We start from the raw sequence: 19,661 nt of genomic DNA on the forward strand, positions 1-19,661 counted from the left end.
AATACCTGACATTTTCAAGAATTTATCCTTTGCTCTACCAGACCATGAAGTGACCAGTAACTACACCCTGAAAAGGTTTGTGTTTTGCTTGGTCTTCAGCCATCCTTTGATAGGCACTCAGCCTTACAATCATGAAAGTCTTAGGCAAGACTGTGAATCTTTGTGATGCTTTCTAAATATCTTCTCACCCATGATTCTCTCTCTATAGACCTAATTTAAGCTATGCTTGTGTCGAGGTCGCTCCCGGCCGGCAGGAAAGACACACGACAAAGTCTGGCGGTGTGCAACCTTGCCTTTATTTGTCTCCGCATGGGCCCCGCGAGGCCTCCACTCTGCCACCAGCCCTTTCTCGCCGGTGGACTTTCTCTATCTCTCTCTGTGCTTCCTCTCTGTGCTTCTTCCTTGTGGCGGGAGAGGCATTTACTTTTATAGGGTAACAGTGGCCAATCAGTTCAAAGCGCGCGATGCGGGCTGATTGGCTAACATCAGTTGTTGCTAGGCAGACTATCTTACAGAGCGGGTTGTTTAAGTCGCCAGCGCAATCAGGGGGCAGGAAGCAGGCGCCAACTTGACTCACTCGATGGGAGGGGCAATCTAGCTCAGGCTCCGCTCCCACCCACAGGCCCTACGTCCGCCAAGTAAGGCGACCGGTGTCGGCAGCTCCCAACATGCTTGGGTTTTTAGCTACTTCTGAGAAAGTTCCTTGAGCTGTCATGGAAGAAAGAGGCAAACTGAACTTGGGAACCCAAAGCCATTTGTATACTGTGTTTCATTCTATCCACCAGACCGACAGATGCAGCTCATGGGCTGGGAAGCCCTCTTTTGCCTTGCATCCTGTGCTGATGACCAAGGCTTCAACTTGCACAGGACCTGGAGATTCGGAGGGTTACACGGTCTGCTTTTTTCTTCAGTAACAAAGTATCATGTCATTGCTTAAAGACTGACACTGTGCTTTCCAGGGCTATCATGGACTTTCCTAGACTTTGTGAACAACTCAGGGATTTTCAGTTATTAATACTCTTGGCAAGTTATAATGGCATTATTTAGAATTGCACTTGTTCCTAATTTAAACAAATATCAGGAGATCAGAGAGAGTCACAGGATCTCTAGCTACGACTCTACCAACACAATATTCAGGCTTCAACACAAAGAGGAAGATATAAATGGTATCTCTTACAGAATATAAAACCATTTGGTTGTGCTTCTTTCAGTTCACTTTTTAGTAAATAGCTCCTTGACAAAAACTAAGTGTACCTACACCTGTTCATAGTAAATGTCTGGTGTTTGTTCGGAACTGTCTCAGAAACTCATTCATAGCACTTTGTCGAAACTTGGAATTCACTGTCAGAGAAGATTATGGAAGAAAGGACCGATTTCTTTGTGTGTGATTCAAAACTTCCAACTTTCCAGCTCAATGCTTTTTGTTCAAAATTAACATTAGTGTCCACTGGGTTAAAGTATGTTATATCGGAGCTGACTCACCCCATTATTCTCCAGGAAACAATTTATTTGTAACACATCTGATCTTCTGAGGTACCCTGAGCTGTTCAAGCATCAGACACTCAACATAACTCACTGAGGGATCACAGTGACTGAACAATCTATCTCGCTGGGAAAAACATTTTTTTATTAATTTCCATCGCGGTAGCAGGAGTTGATCATCAGATCTCTTCTGGATTAAACTGCTATTTCTTGCAAAGGTGTATGACATACATTTCCTCCATAGAACATTGGAAGGGCTGGGTGCTATCCTCTTCTGTGTTTTGATGTACTCCCAAGCTCTGTCTTCATCCACATTATATATAATGCTCACAGGAAACAATTATCTTACTCTCATTAAGCAAAAGGAAACATATTCCAGCTAATTCAAGCAAAGAAAAAATTATTGTAGAGGTCTGAAGAAATGCCACTGCTCTAATGATATAGCTGGAACCATACAGGAGCTCAAACATCTTCAGGCAGGTAACTTCTCTTGGTCTTTCTCAGTAATCATCTTTACATTTCTTTGCAGGTCAGCGCCATCTTCCTATGATGATGAGCTTCTTCCCTAGCTTCAGGGTCTATTTCCCAATAACTTCAGCTACATTTGCCTTTGGGATGCTCTAAGGCCAGTTCTAAGACAGGTTGAATATCTGCTACACAAACACGTGGGACAAGTGGTATTCTAAATTTGGGATATTGTTTCAGATTTTGGAGAAAACTGAAGTTTAAACAGAAACTTCATTTATATTTTATATGTACTGTACTTATACACATAGCTTGAAAGAAATTTAAATGTTTTTAACAATTTTGTGCACGTAACAATTTCATGGTGGGGAATTTTCTGCTTGGGGCATCATGTAGGTATTCAAAAGTTTCAAATTTCGGATTGTTTTACATTTCCAATCTTTGGATTAGGAATGCTCAGCTTGTATTAATTATATTCACAATTTATTCAATCCCTATGTTTCAGTTTCCAAATTTTCTGGGAGAGAGGATTTGAATGGTCAAACCTGAATTCCATCAAATTCTTAGTCTAATTACTGAGGGGAAATTGGTCAGATCTTTTCAGGGTTTTGGCATGAAAAGTCCTTAAGAAATGAGTGTAGACAAGAGGAAATAATGGACAAATATGGCATAATAATCTTCAGGACATACCATGAAAATCTGTCTTTGGGGAAAAGATTCTTTAGGTTTTCATGAGAACATTTAAAATAAAAATAAAGAAAATGAGTTTCAGTCTTTGTGCTTTGTACTGCTTCCTTTTGTATTGCTAAAATACATTGTTATCTGAAATTGTTAGCTGTTCCCCAAAAACTTATCTCTAGGGTTGATCTTATGAGCCCTGACCTTGAAGATTAGAAGCCAAACAGTGATAAATTCTTTGAACATTTCTTGTTTCTTCTTCTAGGAGTTTCATTTGTAATGACTATTTGTCCTAAATTAAAGTGATGTCAGAGAGAGTAGAAATCAAACTCTAGGGGAAAGACTGGAAAATTTGAGGACATTTTTGAACCTTAAAAAGTGAAAAGAGGCTATAAGTAACCTTGAAATTATTTTTGATAATTTATTCATGTAAAAAAGTTGCTTTCTTCAAAATAACACATAGATTTGCTGATGAATTAACTTTGGAAAGTATCAGTAATCTTACATCTTAACAATTAAAAAATAAATATTTCTAGGAATGAATATGAATTGCATATTTTAAAATGGTCTAATTTTTATTTAATGTTTAAAATTGGCAATTTAACACCCTGCTACCAAGAACTTGCTTCACTACCCCAACTATTTCACCTACACTAGTTGGCCCATCATGTTCGCACTAAAGAGCACTGTCCCTAAGAGCGTGAAGGGCAGGGTACATAGTATATGAGAGTGTGTGGTTGGCTGCCACAATTTCTTTCCTTGTTTACTTTTTTCCTTTTTGCCTTTTTGAAACAAGGTCACACTATGCAGCTCAGGCTGGCCTTGAACTCACTTTGTAACCCAGAATGGTCTCGAACTGGGAACAACTCTCCCGCCTTAGGCTCCTAAGTGTTGGGATTACAGGTGTGCACCACGATATCCAGTCCAATTTTTAACTAGGTGACTCTTCCTTGCCTGACCCTAACCCTAAGGTCAACATGCTTCTGACCCCATGTTCAAAACATATTGAGTCAATCAGATTCCTTTTCTCAAGAATGTGAACTAATAAGTGCAAGAAAAAAGATCCGGGAAGTACTATGAATGACAAAAGCTGGACATTATAAGAGGGACTTGTTTTCCATTGTACTCTCCAAAAACCAAACTGTGAAGAAAAATCTGAGTCAACAGACGGAGTCCACCTGTAGAGAGAAAGAGAAAAGCGGTAACACATTAGCAATCAAGCTGTGCTGAGAGACAGACAGCACATGGGTCCCTGCAGCTCCCTGGTAGCTTTTTCATTCTAGGGAGACTTGTGCAAACCTCTCTACTCTAGAAGCATGGAGAGGAACTGTTTCTTGTCAATAAAAGGACCTAACTTCAACAGCATCTTTCCTGCTTTCATGTTAAAAGGCTAAGGACTGTCAACTTACATTAGATAATGAAACTTGATACTTTGACATTGATTGTAATAATGAAATTTTAGCAAATTTGGAGCTAGTGGAAATACAAAACATTTGCACATTGGCGTACTTTCCGGGAGCAACAAGTTTTGTCCTTGCCTCACCCGTGCTGCTGAGGACCCGCCTGACAGCTAGCTAAGGACTCTGCCACAAAGACACATGGTCCACAGAGGGCTGGTAAGCCTGTGCCTGTACCTTTTCAGCCTCTGCAGAGAAGGACACTTCAGTGTGCCCAAAGGAGGACTGGACATTTGCCCAGCTGAAGAACTTGAAGCACTCACTGGAGGGTCGTGCAGCATAGACCACAAGTCCCCCTTACAGTAACTGTGTTTTCTATGACTTTGGGGCAGGAGATACATTAGCTCACTAGGGGTCATTCCTACTAGGAGTATTTTGACAAAAACTGCTGCTCATAATGGATAAGAGGACCCCAGTATATTGCAGTGTGGAACCAGATATTTTAGGTCTATTGCCCAGCTCTACCACTTAGTAACTGAGAAAAGTTTAATCTCAAAGTGCGTAGACTCTACTTTCATTTCTTCATCTCTGTACTGGCAAGGAAGACAACAGTCTCCACCTCACTTAGCTGTCACTACATTTGTGAGAAGTCTGTACGAAGGGGCCTGGCATAGACCAAATATGCCTGTCGTGTTCCTGGTGCTATTACTTTCTGTGTTTCAGTAATAAGGCCAGAGAGATGAAAGCTCGTGGAAGGCCATATAGTGATCAGCTGCAGGGTCAGAGCAATCTGGCTTCTGCTCCAGATTTTTACTGGTTTATTGCTAACAATCTACACTAAAATCCAGATTTGCATATCTTGTACCTCTTGCAGGAAGTGGAACACTACCCACACTTTACCTTCAATTACAGATGAGAAAATCAAACAATGAGAAGCGAAATATTACACTAAAGGCGATAGCTTCTCTGATTTCTTTTCCAGGTGTCACCATGTGGTTCTGACTTTGTCTCTATAATGCATAGGGCTAGAAATGCACGCCCTACAAAGTCTCAGGAAGATATTCCCAAGGGCTCAGTATTAGGGCCTGGCACAGAGTGGATGCCCACTGAGTCTTCATTTTATGGGAATAAATGTCAAATTTGCTCCTACTTCAGAAATCTTCCAGAAAGCCTCTTCTTCAAACTCAAATTATTCCTCCTACACGTCAGTCCCCTCAGCGGGCTAAGCTTTTACCATTGTTTTCTCCTCCGTTAGGGCGTCTTCTCTGGCTATGTTCTCCTTACCCATTTTTATCGCTTACATGGTACTAAATATAACTTCTTCTATACTTTCACATTCTGTTTACACTCCAGTTTTCCTGCTCTCTCTCCATTGCAGTTATAGTTGGAGTAGACAGTTTGAAAGCGTTTCACAGCTGTATCCTGTCTTGTCTAAAAACTGCTCCTGCACCCGCTGTCTCAGCCCCAGGAACTTGACTTTGAAACCCCGTCGGACGGGGTTGGGAGCAGTCACCCGGCCCAAGACAGTCTGCTCCTGGAATTTGGAATGAGATTTGAGAGAGCCCAAACAGTTTTCATTAGTCACAGGAAGTAAGATCACATAACTTGGGGGACTAGACGGTGAGATGGCCATCCTTCGTAAAGTAGGTAGAGAAGCAGTCAAAAGTGCCTGCAAAGGGAGAATGGAAAAGTTTTAAAAGGAAAGAATTAAACAGAACTTACGTATACAGTCAGCCTCAGAGGAAAACAGACTGAGATTAGCTTTCTTAGTGGCTAGTAAGATTTTCTGGTTTAGTACCTAAGGTGGCCCTTGTTTTCCCAAAGCTACCTACAAAACAAATTGCTACTCTTTGTTTAAAATAGGCTGAATGGGTTTCTGACACTTGCAACCAAAGATCCTTAAGAAAAATACAATAAACAGAAGGAGAGTATAGTTCACTTTATTTCACTTGTTAACTGGTTACAAATATTCATAAGATAAAATGTAATATTTAAAGTTTTCCATTTTTATGTATGGACAGATTTTTAAAAAGATTTCATTGATAGTTATGCCAAAAAAGACCTCACGATATCAGGAAATAAAATTTTTAAAAATGGAAGTAAATGAAAACTGTGCTGAAGTGGAAATAGTGCTGCAGAAAAAGACTTCAATAACCAGAAACATCATATTCATGGATTACAAAGTTTAATACAGTACTGGCTCAACAGGATATCAATCAATATTTCAGCAGCATATTTTGTAAAAATTAGCAAGCTGATGCTAAAATTTATGTGGAAAAACAAGAGACCTCATATAAATAAAGTGCTACTTGGAAGACTTATCCTCTCTGGCATCGACTTAATATCAAGCTACCTTAGTCAAGACAGTTTAGTATTGGCAAAAGACAAAGATACCAATAGAAACATAGTCCAGAAGTCAACTCATGCATGTAGGCATAATTCATTCTTTGACAGAGATGCTAAGTAAATGGGAAAAGTCTTTTCTGCAAAAGATTTCAGGTCAAATAGAACCCATATCTCACATTATGCAATAAAAAATTAACTGGAAATGGATCATAGACATAAATGCAAAAATTAAAATTATAAAACTTCTACAAGGAAGCCAAGCACAAAATATTTGCAATCTTTAGATACACAAATGTTTCCTAGAACAGATAAAGCTAAACCATGAAAGAAAAACACTAATAAATTAGATTCACCAAAATTTTCTTGTGGGAAAAATTATTATGAGAAAACAATAATGCAAGTCATACATGAGAAAAAAAATGCATAAATGTATTAGACAAAGAATTTGTATTTGGAATATAGTGGAACAGCTGGAGCAACTGATCACTGCAGATAAGAAATTCCACTGTTCTAAATGTACCATGTACATGATACAACCCTTCTATGCCTAGGTATTCAGTCAAAAGAGATAAACACGTTTGTTTACACAAACACCTTCATTCACACACTCTCACATCAGTGTTCCGATGTTCCTAGTAGCTGTAGTTGAAGCAGCCAAAACAGAGTAACAGCAAAACCATGCAACCTGTAAAACAACCCAAATATCTACCGACAGCTGAATGTGTGAATAAATGATGGTGTATCTGTACAACAGAAAGCTACTACACGTACTAAAAAGGATAAATAATTGATATATATATATATATATATAAAATGATACAGATGAATCTGAAAATTATTATGTTGGGTGAAAGAACCCAGGCAGCAAGGAGTACATATTTCTTGATTCAATTTGTGTAACATTCTTATAAATTAAAACTAACATTTTGCAACATAAATCATACCAACATTTGCTTGCAGATAAGAAGGAAGAGAGGAAGAAAGTTTTATGAATGTGGAAATGTTTCTCTTGATTCCCTATTGTGGTGACAGTTTCATTGGTGTATGTATGTCACAATGATCACTGCACGCTTTTTGACTATCTGCAACTTACTTTACTTGATTATATCTCTGTAAGCTTCCTGAAGAAACTGTGTGGAACTTTATACACATTTTATTTGGGTTCAATCCATGCTCCAAAAGACGTAGAATTCTTTTTGAGATAGACTTCATCCCTCAGGATTTGGGGAAGTCCTTTTGATATTCTGTGCTCTTGGTGTGAAACGTTCCCAAGGCTTATGTGTGGAGCCCTATCATTATGTCCCCTATCATTGGCCTCACACCAATGTTAAGAGGTAGAACATTTTGGAGATGGCTGGATCAGGAAGGCTCTGAGTCATGAGAGAATTAACCTGCTGAAGGACTCATGATTTGATGGCATTACTGGGCAGTGATAAAAACCTGGGTGGTGGGACCTCCTTGAAAGAAGCAGGTAGAAGGGGCACAGCTGTATAGGATTGTCTCTGTCTCTGTCTCTGTCTCTGTCTCTCTCTGTCTCTGTCTCTCTCTCTCTCTCTGTCTCTCTCTCTGTCTGTCTCTGTCTCTCTCTCTCTCTCTCTCTCTCTCTCTCTCTCTCTCTCTCTCTTTCTCTCTCTCTCTCTCTCTCTTCCCCCGTCTCTGTTTTGCTGTCTCACTCTCTTGTTTTCTCTCTCTACTGCCTGGCTACCCTGTGGCGAGCGGCCTCCTCCCACATGCTCCTGCTGCTGTGATATCACCGCCTTATCACAGGCCCACAGAAATCAATCCAGCCCACTGGGGACTGGAACCAGGAGCCAAAATAAACCTTTCTTCCTTGAAGTTGTCTTCCCAGATATTTTGTCATGGTGTTGAAAAGTCAACTAACTGTCAAGCTGAGAAGTTTCAGGAAGCACCACCTTAAATCCTCTGGAATCTTAAAGGACTCGGTCCATTAATTTGACTTTAAGTTCACACTGTGAGAACATTTTGCTGGCTGGAAAGTCTGAAGATGAGGAAACTTCATTTTCTAACCTAGCAAGTCCAGGTTCCCTTATACTTTCTTTAAGTGTTGCTTATTAATGGAGCAAGCATTCTTTAGTTTTCCTTTCTTCCTGTAACTAATTGCACCTAGAACAAACTCACTGACACTTTATAGACATTCAGCCTGGAAACGAACTTGGCCATAGACATAAGTTTTTTAACCTTCCAAGTTACCTTGGGAAACAGTGTTTACAAAGTGTTCCTGCAGCTACACAAGGCTGTTTATTCCTTTTTCTATCTTCCCGAAGTAGTTTCTCCGCTACTCCAGCCTCCACTAGCAACTTGGCTATCCTTCCCATCTGCTTCCTTGTGCCAGAGTCAAAGCCACAGGCTTCAGATGTTTATTGGGCAGCACCCCGCATAGCGATACCGATAAGCCCCTTCCTCGCACCTCATCCTTTAACTTGCATCTCCACCTCTCACCCTCTTGGAAAGCCACTGCCTTGTGAACATGCTCAGGGGGCCCCCCAGGCTGGGAAGTTTTGAGGAAACAGCTCACATTGGGACAGAGGGAGAAACCTAGCTGTGGAGCACTTGCAGCCACTCTCCCTGAGGCCATGGACAGAGAGGGGAGCCACCGGGACTGTCCAGCCCCAGCTGACCAAGGTCTGGCTGCAAATGCATAAGGGAGACAGCTGTCAAGACAAAAGAACAACCTGCTAAGCTTAGAGGACTTGGGAACCGATAAATGCTTTTTGCTTTAAGCCACTATATTTTGGAGGGTTGCAGCAACAGATATGATACAATCATTAGCTTCAAAGGTTGCTTAATTAAATTAACTGTGAATAAAAATCTGTAAAGCATATTTCAACTTAAGAACTATACAATTTTATTATAGAATGAGTATTGCAAGATATTTCTCTTGAAAGGGGCTGGGGATTTAGCTCAGCGGCATAAGCGCCTGCCTTGCAAGCAGGCAGTCATGAGTTCGATCCCCGGTACTGATTAAAAAAAAAGGAAAAAGACAAAAAAATAAAAAAAGATATTTCTCTTGAAGATGATGTATACAGGAATGCTTTGGTTCACAAAGGCAAACAGTTCAGTTCAGAAAATGTTTGGCAAAACTTTGCTTCTGTTTGTAAACTCTACATTGGGTGAAAACACGACCACAGCCATTTTTTCCCACAGACTCATAAACACTGCCATCTTCCTGCAAATCCTTAAAGAAGTTAAGTTAGTGAACCAAGGTACCACTGTAGTACCAAACAGGGCAAGTCTGTGATACATGCAAGAAGACTATGAATTTCAAACTGTCATGAAAAGGTGAGAAAGAGGCCAAGAGATTTGATTTTCTAAATTGGTTGCAGTTTTTTGTTTGTTTGTTTTGGTCTAGACCATAAGGAGCAGCTACAATTGCTTATAATTTAATAAAACCTTCATCATTTCTCAGAATAAATAAATTTTGTTCTTTTCTTTCATGAGTGAGCATCTTTCCTTCTCTGTTGTCTATTTGTGCTTGGTTTTGGTCAACAGTGGACCATTCTGGAATGCTGAATTTAGTCAGGCACAAAACCAGAGCCAAACACAACAAGAGAGAATAGTCCTCTAGGATATAGTAACTGACTGGTGACCAAGCTAAGAGAAAGGTGAAAAGGAACTAAAATTTACCAGGAGAATAGATGTCTTGTGAACTAACAGTTTTGACTTTGTGGATCTTAAATTGCTTAAGTTCCCACTATTGTGGTTAAACTGCAACCTTCCTTTAAGTTCCTTCAAGGGAAGGGACAGTGTCCTTGTGTCTTGCTAACCACCTCAGGGCAGTTGTTTGACTCCTGCCTGTTACCGTGCAGTGGGTGCTCCTGCGTCTGCAGTGCTGAGCTGCAGGTGTGCGTGCACCTTCGCTCTTCAGCTGTGCCCAGGCTGTGCCAAGAGAGTGTGGGCGCCCGCCTTTGGATGCTGACCTTGCAGCGAGGCACATGCACCAGTTCACAGGTGCGGTGTTAATGGCTGAGTGTAAAAGATTTTGGAAAGGTGAGAATGAAATGAGTGCATCCAGCATACCTTCAGGTCAAATGAACAGATCTAAGTTAACCAAAGGTGATGAGAGCGGCAGATCTAAAGCTTAGACCTACCTTCCGGTACAGGCACTTGCTCATAATCATGCTATCATGCAGCACTTCACAGTTCACGAAGTGTTCTCGTTTGTGTTCATTTTTTATTTTGATACTGAGGTTCCGGTGGCCAAAACTGAAACATTTCACAATAACAGCAGCAGGAAAGGTACAGATAGTGTGAACCATGGTGGCCTGGAGAATGAAATGACCTCCAAAACGTGAGCCCTTAAGACTTCTGGAGAATGGCTGTCTTACCCACAGTTGTACCACTTGCTGTGTCCATCACTGTAATCTCAGTATAAGTATAATCTCAGGATAAACATTAGCCCAAGCTGTAGTATTACTGCCTGGCAAACACAGCAGGTGCAGGAAGGGTTCAACAAGAACTGCATCCTGCTCCTACGGTGGCATTAAGGAAGCACAATATTACATATTTTAACACTTAGCTGTGTACAGATAACCATCACATTCATTATCTCAGTGATTTTTTTCTAGAGTTAGTGAGACAGTGGCAAGACTTACTATTTCGCCTTCATAGAAGGAGAAACTAAAGCATAAAAAGACGAGGGATGTAGATCTGAAGCTCTGATTCCTAAGCCAAGCTTCTCTGTACAATGTCAGGATGCCTTTCTCGTGCCTTGATGTAACTGTCTCCTTCATCCCAGTCTGGTGACCAGGGGAAGGGAGCCTTCTTATAGTACACTACTGTAGGACATTGTTACAAGATCACCTCCTTGTTAATGGCACTTCTGCCCTTGTGCTAAGCATGTAAAAATGATTTTCTAAAATTAAAAATCACTTATTGTGATTTTTATGTGTACCTTATAATTTTTAATATGTGTACCTTGATTTTGTCAAAACATTTTATGATCTCTTATGATACCTACGTGGCTAAAATTGTTAGATGATTTTGTATCATTTGAGCAACTATGCTCAATTATCCAGTGATTTACAATATCAAAGACAAATCAAGTTTTCATATCATTACCCTGAAGGCCCTCTCTATGTGCTCTGGAACCTACTCACTTGTTTAACTTGATCATATATCCCTTTCGTTTCATTCATTTATCTCTAGAACATGGATTTTTTCTGTTTCACATTTCAGTCACAGGACATTTGCATTTGTTGTGTTTTCTGCATTAAATTTGGTCTGTTCCTCCTAGGTCACACAGGTGACTTTATTATTTACTCTTCTGATCAAGCCTTCTGTGGTCTCCTTGATGAGTGAATAAAGGTGCATAACAGTGCATGGTATGCTTTGATTTATGTACATTTTCTTAAATACACATGCACAGACAATATTGTTGGAAAAACAGCAATAGTAGCTTTTACTAGGGAGAACCACAGGATGAAAGTGAGATTAAATTACTTTCACTCTTTGGATTATCTGAGTTGTTTTGATAAACTATGTAGATGTTACCTATTGAAATAATTAAAACTTCTTTAAAAGAATGAGCAAAATGCAATAGACTGCTTGAAACTATTGGAAATAGAAGAGGAATATATATATATATATATATGTATATGTATATATATATGTATATGTATATGTATATGTATATGTATATGTATGTATATATTCAGTGAGGTCCAATAATTCAATTGTACAGATCCTAGGGAGATACATCTTATTTAAATTAATTTATTGGTCAAAAATCTAAGATCACACTAACCACAGGGTTCAATATGACCCAACCATCTGACTGGGTCGAATGTAGCTACCAATAGCAGCAAAACACATTTTCTTCTCAAGAGTACATAGAACTTTCTTTGGGCTAAAGCACACGTTAAATCATAAATTACAGCAAACTTGAGAAGACTGAAATATTAAGTATTTTCCAGCCACAATAGGATGAAATTAGAAATCAACAGCAGAAAAAACAATAGAAAATGTACAAATAAGTGTGTATTACACAGCACACTACTGAACAACTCATGAGCTGAGAAGAAATCAAAAGGGAAATGAAATATTTTGAGACAAATAAAAGTGAAAGCTCAACATATGGAACTTGATGCAGCAAAAGCAGTACTAGGAGGGAAGTTTATAACACTAAACACCTACATTTTAAATAAGCATCCTGACTGGACGGAAATAGAAAAAAGAACAAACTAAGCCTAAAGTTAGCAGGAGAAAAGAAATAATCAAATTAGAGTAGAACTAAGTAAATCAGAATTGTTAAGCTTTAGCTAGAATAATTACATTCAAATAAATAAATCAGAAACAAAAGAAGAAACATGAAAATTGCTGCTACAGAAATAAAAAAGGATAAGAGACTACTACAAATAACTGTACATTGACAAATTGGATAACCTAGAAGAAATAGCCAAATTCTTAGCAATGTACAATTACCAAGATGGAATCCTAAAGAAACAGAAAATCACAACAGCCTTAGAACTAAATAAGACATTAATTAAATCAGTTTGCTATGTGTGATTCTGTGTAAGGTTGGCTCTGTAAACAGAGATCATTTTAGGACTTTCTGTCTAATTTGGGTAGCTTTTAATGTTCTTTTCTTGCTTAAATGCTTCAAAATTCTAGTACCATCTTGAATAGAAGTGTCAGGGGTGGATATATTATCCTGCTACTGATCTTCAAGGAAAAGCTGGCAGATTTTCACTGTGGACTATAATATTGGCTACGTGCTTTTCATTTAATAGCTTTTAATGTGTTGCAGGTTCCTGTCTCACTATGTGATCTCTTTCTCCTGCTATCATTATAAAGACCTCACCAGGGCTGAGCAGAAGGGGTCATACACTTAGACCTCCAGAACTTTGAGGAAAATAAACATCTTTTCTTTACAAAGGGCTCAGCTTGAGACATTTTGTTATAGCAACTGGAAACAGGTGTAAATACATCATGCCTATACAGTCGACTAAGTTTTGACAAGGGTACCGAGAATATAGGCAAAAGATAGTCTCTTTAATAAATGGTGTTAGGAAAACTAGAACTCCACATACAAAAGAACAAAACTAGACCTTTGGCTTATACCACTCACAAAACTTAACTAAACTAAAAACTTAAAAATGAGACCTCAAACTGTAAAACTCTGAGAGTAAAACAAAGGAGAAAATCGTCGTTGTATTTAGCACGTCAGTGATTTCTTGGATATGACATCAAAAGTACTTGCAATAAAACAATAAAAGATAAGTGATGATACTTCAAATTAAAAGCTCTTGGGAAAAAGATTTGCAATCCATATGCTTAGTTAAAGGGTAAATACCCAAACCACATAAGGAATGCCTCATAGCAAAACAAATGGCAAACCAAAGAAGCTCAAAACCCCAAACAACCTGAACAAGGGCAAAGGTCTTGAATAGACATTTCTACAAATCCCCAACAGTTACATCAGAAGATGCTCAGTGCCTCTAGTATTAGAAAAATGCAAATCAAGCTACAGTGAGACTTCACCTCCTCATTAGGATGGCTGTAAAAACAAAGCAAAAGAGGCAAAAGAGAGGGTGTGACAAAGCTGACACCCAGGCACACTGCTGGCAGACACCATTTTATGCAGCTGCTGTGGAAAACATACACAGGCACCTCAAAAATGACAACCGTGACTCCCGCATGAATTAGCAATCCCCATTTTGGGTATTTATCTAAAAGAACTGAAAACAAGATCTCAGAGCTATTTGTATTCTCCTGTTCATTGCAGCATTATTTATAATAGCCAACTAAATTTCCTTCTAAGATGAATAGATAATGAAAATGGAATACTATTCAGCCAAAAAAGACGGAAGTCCTGTCGCCTACCGTGACACACGTAAATCTGGAGACCCTTGTGTGAAGTGAGACAAGCTAGTCAAGGAGGACACATATACTGCCTAATTCACTTACGTGAGGCATCTAGAACAGTCAGACCCATCCATGCGGAAAAGAGAAGGGTGCTTACCAAGGGCCAGAGGGAGACAGCAAAAGGGAATGACTACTCGGGGAGTGTAAAGACTCAATGCTACGTGATAAAAAGTTCAGAAGATTCAAAATACTGTGCTTATAATGAACAAAATCGTGTGTAAACTTAAACGTGTATTAGGAGCTTCTCTCATACCACTTTTACCACAGTTCAAAAATAAACACGCTTCACAATAGTAAATACAAAAATGCAAATAAAAATGATCACCTGTCAAATTAGTAAAGGTTTGAAAATGCTGGCGAGAATCCCCGAGGGCAGACTCTCATTTACTGCTGGTGGCTGGATAAGCTGGCAGGCGAGGCCATTTTGGAAAACACTTTGGAAACACATATCAAACGGTCTTTACAAGGCTTACACCCTTTCACATAGTAATTTTACTTGTAGAAACCTATTTTCTTGAAATAATAACAATTTAAATATATTTATTATTTTTAAGGGAAAAATAAAAAATCTTTCAAATGTTCTATAGAAGGGAATGGTTAATAAATGTTGATACTACTAATCAAAAACTAACACCATTTATAAGGTTTCTGTGACACAACTACTCACCATATAATACCAAGTAAAAAACAGGATAACAAACAGTATTTGGGTGATTATATGTAGTGGAATCACCACTATGTGAAATAAAAATAAAAAGAATGAAATACTCATACACAAACATTTGTGATAAATACCGTCACATGGATAAAGAGATTATGTATGATTTAAAACAAAGCTTTTAAGAAACCTTTTTTTCACATTTTCCAAACATTTGACAAACCACTCATTACTTTTTTGAACAGATAAAAAGATGAAATGATATAGTGTAAAACTCAAGTGTAAGCTAATGTCCCTCCTTCAAATATATTAAATCTTGAGTTGGTCTAAATATATATATATATTTTTCAAGGTATTGTCTTATGTTTTAGTCTTTACAAGTATAAACACGTGAGATAAAAATATAGAGTCACCAAAAATCAGACTCTTCATTCTAGAAATACTGGGAAATGGTCCACTGAATTTATTTAAAGGATGGTTAAAAGAAAAAAAGTTTTTATTTACTACATGTTTTAATTTTAAAGTAACAGAGGTACTCAAGTCAGGGAGAGAATTGGAGAGAAAGTGCATATTATTATTTTATTTATGCAGTAAACATATGGTTTCTGGTAGCCCAAGAGAGGACCACGTTTCCAGACCACCCTCTTCCGGGGAGTGGGCTGGGAGACATACATGGCCTGGTCAGGAGGAAGGGAGCGGGAGTCTGTCCTGGCATCAAGGACAGCCAAGCCCACCCTGGCTGTCAGTGGGTTAGCAGATGGCACAGCCAGATTGTTCTACTAGCCTGGAGCTATAAACTAAAACAATTACATTCAAGAGAGGATAGATTCATGCTACAATCAGATTCCCGATATTAGCTAGGACACTGGGGCAGGGTCAGTTCTAACTGGTTTAGGCTGTGAGCAGGTTCGTCTGACATGGGAGAGCTTATACTGTAGAGGTACACTGGCTTCTTTAGGGTGACAGGCCACTAACTCTGAGAGTTGATTGCACCATTGCAGCCTATTTGATCTCACATGAGAAGTTTTTTTTGGTTTTTTTTGTTTTTTTGTTTTTTTTGGTATCTTTATGTGTTTCCTTGAGATCAGATAAAGCAAATCTGTGGACTTTGGTTACCATCTTGAAAACAGACAAGGTTTGGTGGACTCAATTGTTTATAGGAAAAAAAAGCTTTAATGAATTGGTGACAGTTCAAAATTGAGAAATCTGGCATAACCAGGCTGAGGGGCTTTAAAAAAGATTAAGTCAGGCAGAGTGAGCTGTTACTGTCACATGGCAATGATCAGCTAGAGATGAATGGCTAATACCCCAGTTAGATGGCACAAACTCCCAAAGTCCACAGTTATCACTCAGTCCATCTGCTCACGGGCATTTCCATGCTTGGTGCCTGTTCAGGTTCCTGAACTTGATCAGTACAATTGCTCTTACCAGTTAGAAGCTTTCTGGTTCACAAAGACGGATAGAACTGATTTACTGACAAGCCCAGAGCTGCCTAGGATCAAAAGCCTCCATTACTACAAAAAAACATCAAAGGAACTCTCCCTTTAAGTAATTCTGATAAAGACAGACCAAAAGAAGCATGTTATCATGCTCAAAGATGCTCTGGGAGCTCTGTGGAAAGCTGCCCCTTGGGAAGTCCTGGGTGCTAGCTTTCTGGGAAGACTGCATCATCCCTCCAGGAAATGCTCAGTCTACTTTATTGGAACTAGGAGGTTATAAATACTTGTTTCTATTTCCTGGCCACAGATGCATAGCACAGCAAGGAAAAAATGGAGCTAAACAGTGTAATGTAGCTATGCACAAAAGCACAGCATGGAAAGAGAGAAGGGCGTGGTCATCGTAGCCTGGAGAACAGCAGCAGTATAGAACTTGGGAAGTTAGGATGGACAGCAGGGCAGGAGGTGTTTTGATATTGGGCCTGCACAAAATGTAGCAGGATTCAGAGAGGTCCCCTGTATAGTGACAACAACATAAGCAATCATGCCAACCTTGGCATAAGTACAGAACTCAACACTTCAGGAAAAAATTGTTAAAACTAGAACAAACTTTCACAACAAACAAAACAATGGAGACTATGTAAAATATGCCGAAACTATGTAGAATATTCAGCTGAAGTATAGAATTCCTACGATTGGCTGAAATAAGTTTAATAAAATGGATTTTTGGCTCAGCAATGATATAGCTTCAGTTGCTGTGGAATAATTTATTTCTAAAGCTTTAATTTTTAAAAAGTCAGTCACTAACGGAAGTAAAATGAGCGGAAACGTTGGTGTCAGTACAGTAATAAGGCAGAGGGTCACAGGAAGGGTCCTCGCACACAATGCGAGGTCCACAGAAGCAATTATCTCTTTTCTAGCCTTTCACTCAGGGTCACAGCCAATCAGTTGCTGCTTACAGATCGGGAAGTGCTTGCAGCATCTATTTCTCTAAGTATTTCACAGTCTCGATAGGCAGTAACCAGCAATAATGTGTAGTTCCTTCACATTTTGGGCGCTTAACAACGTTAAACAGTCGCGCGTGATGAAAAACAGAAGGCAGCAAAGCTTCAACGGTCCGCAATTTTTTTTTTAAAGGTACAGTAGTAACCATTTAAAAAAAAAGTAAAGCAAACAGTGGACTGCTTAACCCAAGGTGAGAAGGCACGGTCGTACTGTACTCGCTAAAAAGCCCTCCCGGTCCTTTCCTCTAAGTTCTTCAGGGACGGAAAGGGGCGCGGCGAGGGGCGGCTCCTGGGTAGCGGACCGGGCCGCCCGCAGTCCTGGTCCGGGACGCGGCGCGCCAGGCGGCACAGCCCAGCAGATCCAGCTTCAGTGTCCACGCTGGCCCGGCCCGGGGCTCCGACGCCGCCGCCTCCGCTCCAGCCTGAGAGGCTCTCCCGCGAGTCGGCGCTTCCGCTGCCCGGCGCGGCGGGGACTCCGCGCTGCAACTTTCGGGCAGGAAGCGCGGAGAAAAACAGAGCGGCGCCTTTAAGGGCGCCCGCGCCCGCCGCGCCCCGTGTTTACATAGCACGCGCGGGGGCGGGGCCGGGCTCCGGGCCCCTCCCCGCGCTCCCGCCCTCCCCTCCCCTGCCCTGCCCTGCCCTCCCCTCCGCTCCCCTCCTCTCCCCGCCCACGGCGCCGCGCGGCCCGGCGTCCGCGTCCCTGTCCACTCGCCCGGCTCGCCCGGGCGGCCGCGCGCAGCCACGGCGGAGCAGCCCCGGGACTGGCCGCCCCGCGCGCCCCTGGCCGCCGTGCCCGTGCCCGGCGCGCTGCCCCCGTTCCCGGGATGGGAAGGTAGCGGCGGCGCGGGCTCGGCGGGGAGCGCGGCGGCGGCGGCCGAGCGGGGCTCCATGTTCGCCCCCGGCCCGGAGGAGCCCTGCGCCCCCGGCAAGGAGCCGGTCAAGTACGGGGAGCTGGTGGTGCTGGGGTGAGTGCGCGCCGGGGCCGCTCGGTCTGCGTCCTCCCGGGCGGGGGCTGGCGGGCGCGGGGGAGCGGGCCGCCCGGGGGCCGGGGCCCCCCTCTCGGCAGCCGCTGCCCGGAGCGGCCTCACCCGGTCCACGCCCCGACCCCATCCTCCGGACCTCCCTCTCCAGGTCCCCGACACCCTTCCCCGGCCCCCGACTTCCAGATCCTCCCGTGCCCCGACACCCCGCAACCCCTTCCCGCACCTAGATCCCGCTCCCGCGTCTGCGGCAAGCCCGAGCAGGACCGCCGGGATCCGCACTTGCGGAGGGGCGCAGTTGGATCTCACCTACTTCCAGCCCGAGTGACAGCCTCATTGTTCCCTAATAACCCGTCGGGAGCGAGGGGTGCAAGGTTGCCGGAGTGCGCGAGTCCGGGAGTGGCGATGCGGGCTTGGGCCAGTTCTGCCTCGAGGTGCCGCTGGCGCCGTCCACCTGGATCCCGGCGACTCGGGCTCCAGGGCTGTTGGGTAGGCTCAGCGCATCCGCGGGCCAGGGCGGCGAACTCGGGAAGAGGCAATCGGAAGGCCCACTGAGTGCCCGCTTAGAACCGAGTGGAAGTTCTTTTGGGCAGCTGGTGGAACCGCGCTGTTTCTTGGTCCTGTTGCTGGAGGATTAGGACTTGGAGGACCTGCAGATGGGCGGCTTTCTCCCTGGTGGGAACTGCAAGGAAGGACCATATCCCTGTCCTCTGGGAAGAGGGACATGGCAGGGAGGAAAGCCAGGATTCTGTCTTATGTAACTGCGCTGCAGCCCAACTTCATTTTGTGGAGTTGGGTTTTGTTTGTGTGGCCAGCTTCAAAGTGTGTTTTCACGCGGTGAACTTGACACTGAGTATAGGATGAACTTGTGCCAGAACTTTATTTCACGATTTCCTTTTGAGGCAGTCCTGTTGAGATGTTTGTGCAGAGCATTCCAAAGTCAAGGGAAGGACTTAGTCCTGTTCTGCCCTGGTGTCATAGGCTGTGTCATTAAGTTGCCAGTGGCATGCACCCTCCTTCCGCTAAGGCTTTTCCAGGAGACATAAAGGATGACAGCGTTGCCACCCATGTGCCAGCTCCATTTGAGTACCGAAGAGTTGGCAGTGAACCATTTGGTTTTAGTGTGCAGTGGCAGACATAAACAGAAAGAAACCCGTGTGTAAATGAATAATAAATGCAATATCGGGCCCTGCCAAGTGCTCAGCGGGAAATTCCTTAAGGTGGACAAAGAGTGCTGGAGGTGGGCATGGCTTTCTTCAAGTAGGTCAGGGCTGGTCTCCCAGGAAGTAAAAACTGAATAGAGCACGGTAGTCTGGCTTTTGAATACTTGA

General features: G+C 42.0%; 1 protein-coding gene and 1 long non-coding RNA gene across 3 annotated transcripts in view; one reads left to right on the forward strand and one right to left on the reverse strand.

Moving 5' to 3' along the window:
• Window positions 1–274: 274 nt before the first annotated feature.
• On the reverse strand, window positions 275–19,213 carry LOC134474207 (uncharacterized). The gene is made up of 2 exons (XR_010044874.1): window positions 18,640–19,213; window positions 275–5,691 (listed from the first exon to the last, which is right to left on the reverse strand). It is a non-coding gene; the product is annotated as an uncharacterized LOC134474207 (long non-coding RNA).
• The window catches only part of Peli2 (pellino E3 ubiquitin protein ligase family member 2), a 145,315-nt gene continuing 143,694 nt past the window's right edge, over window positions 18,041–19,661 (forward strand). For both annotated transcript variants that reach the window (XM_063241128.1, XM_003472490.4), the window contains exon 1: window positions 18,041–18,315. Coding sequence is in view for 1 of the 2 variants with exons in the window: in XM_003472490.4 (XP_003472538.1) it covers window positions 18,239–18,315 (77 nt within the window). In the remaining variant the exon portion in view is untranslated. The remainder of the gene's footprint in view (window positions 18,316–19,661) is intronic.

The sequence above is a fragment of the Cavia porcellus genome, unplaced genomic scaffold (genome assembly GCF_034190915.1).
Source record: "Cavia porcellus strain 051 isolate PalLab524CR breed Dunkin Hartley unplaced genomic scaffold, mCavPor4.1 scaffold_31, whole genome shotgun sequence".
Classification (NCBI taxonomy): Eukaryota; Metazoa; Chordata; class Mammalia; order Rodentia; family Caviidae; genus Cavia; species Cavia porcellus.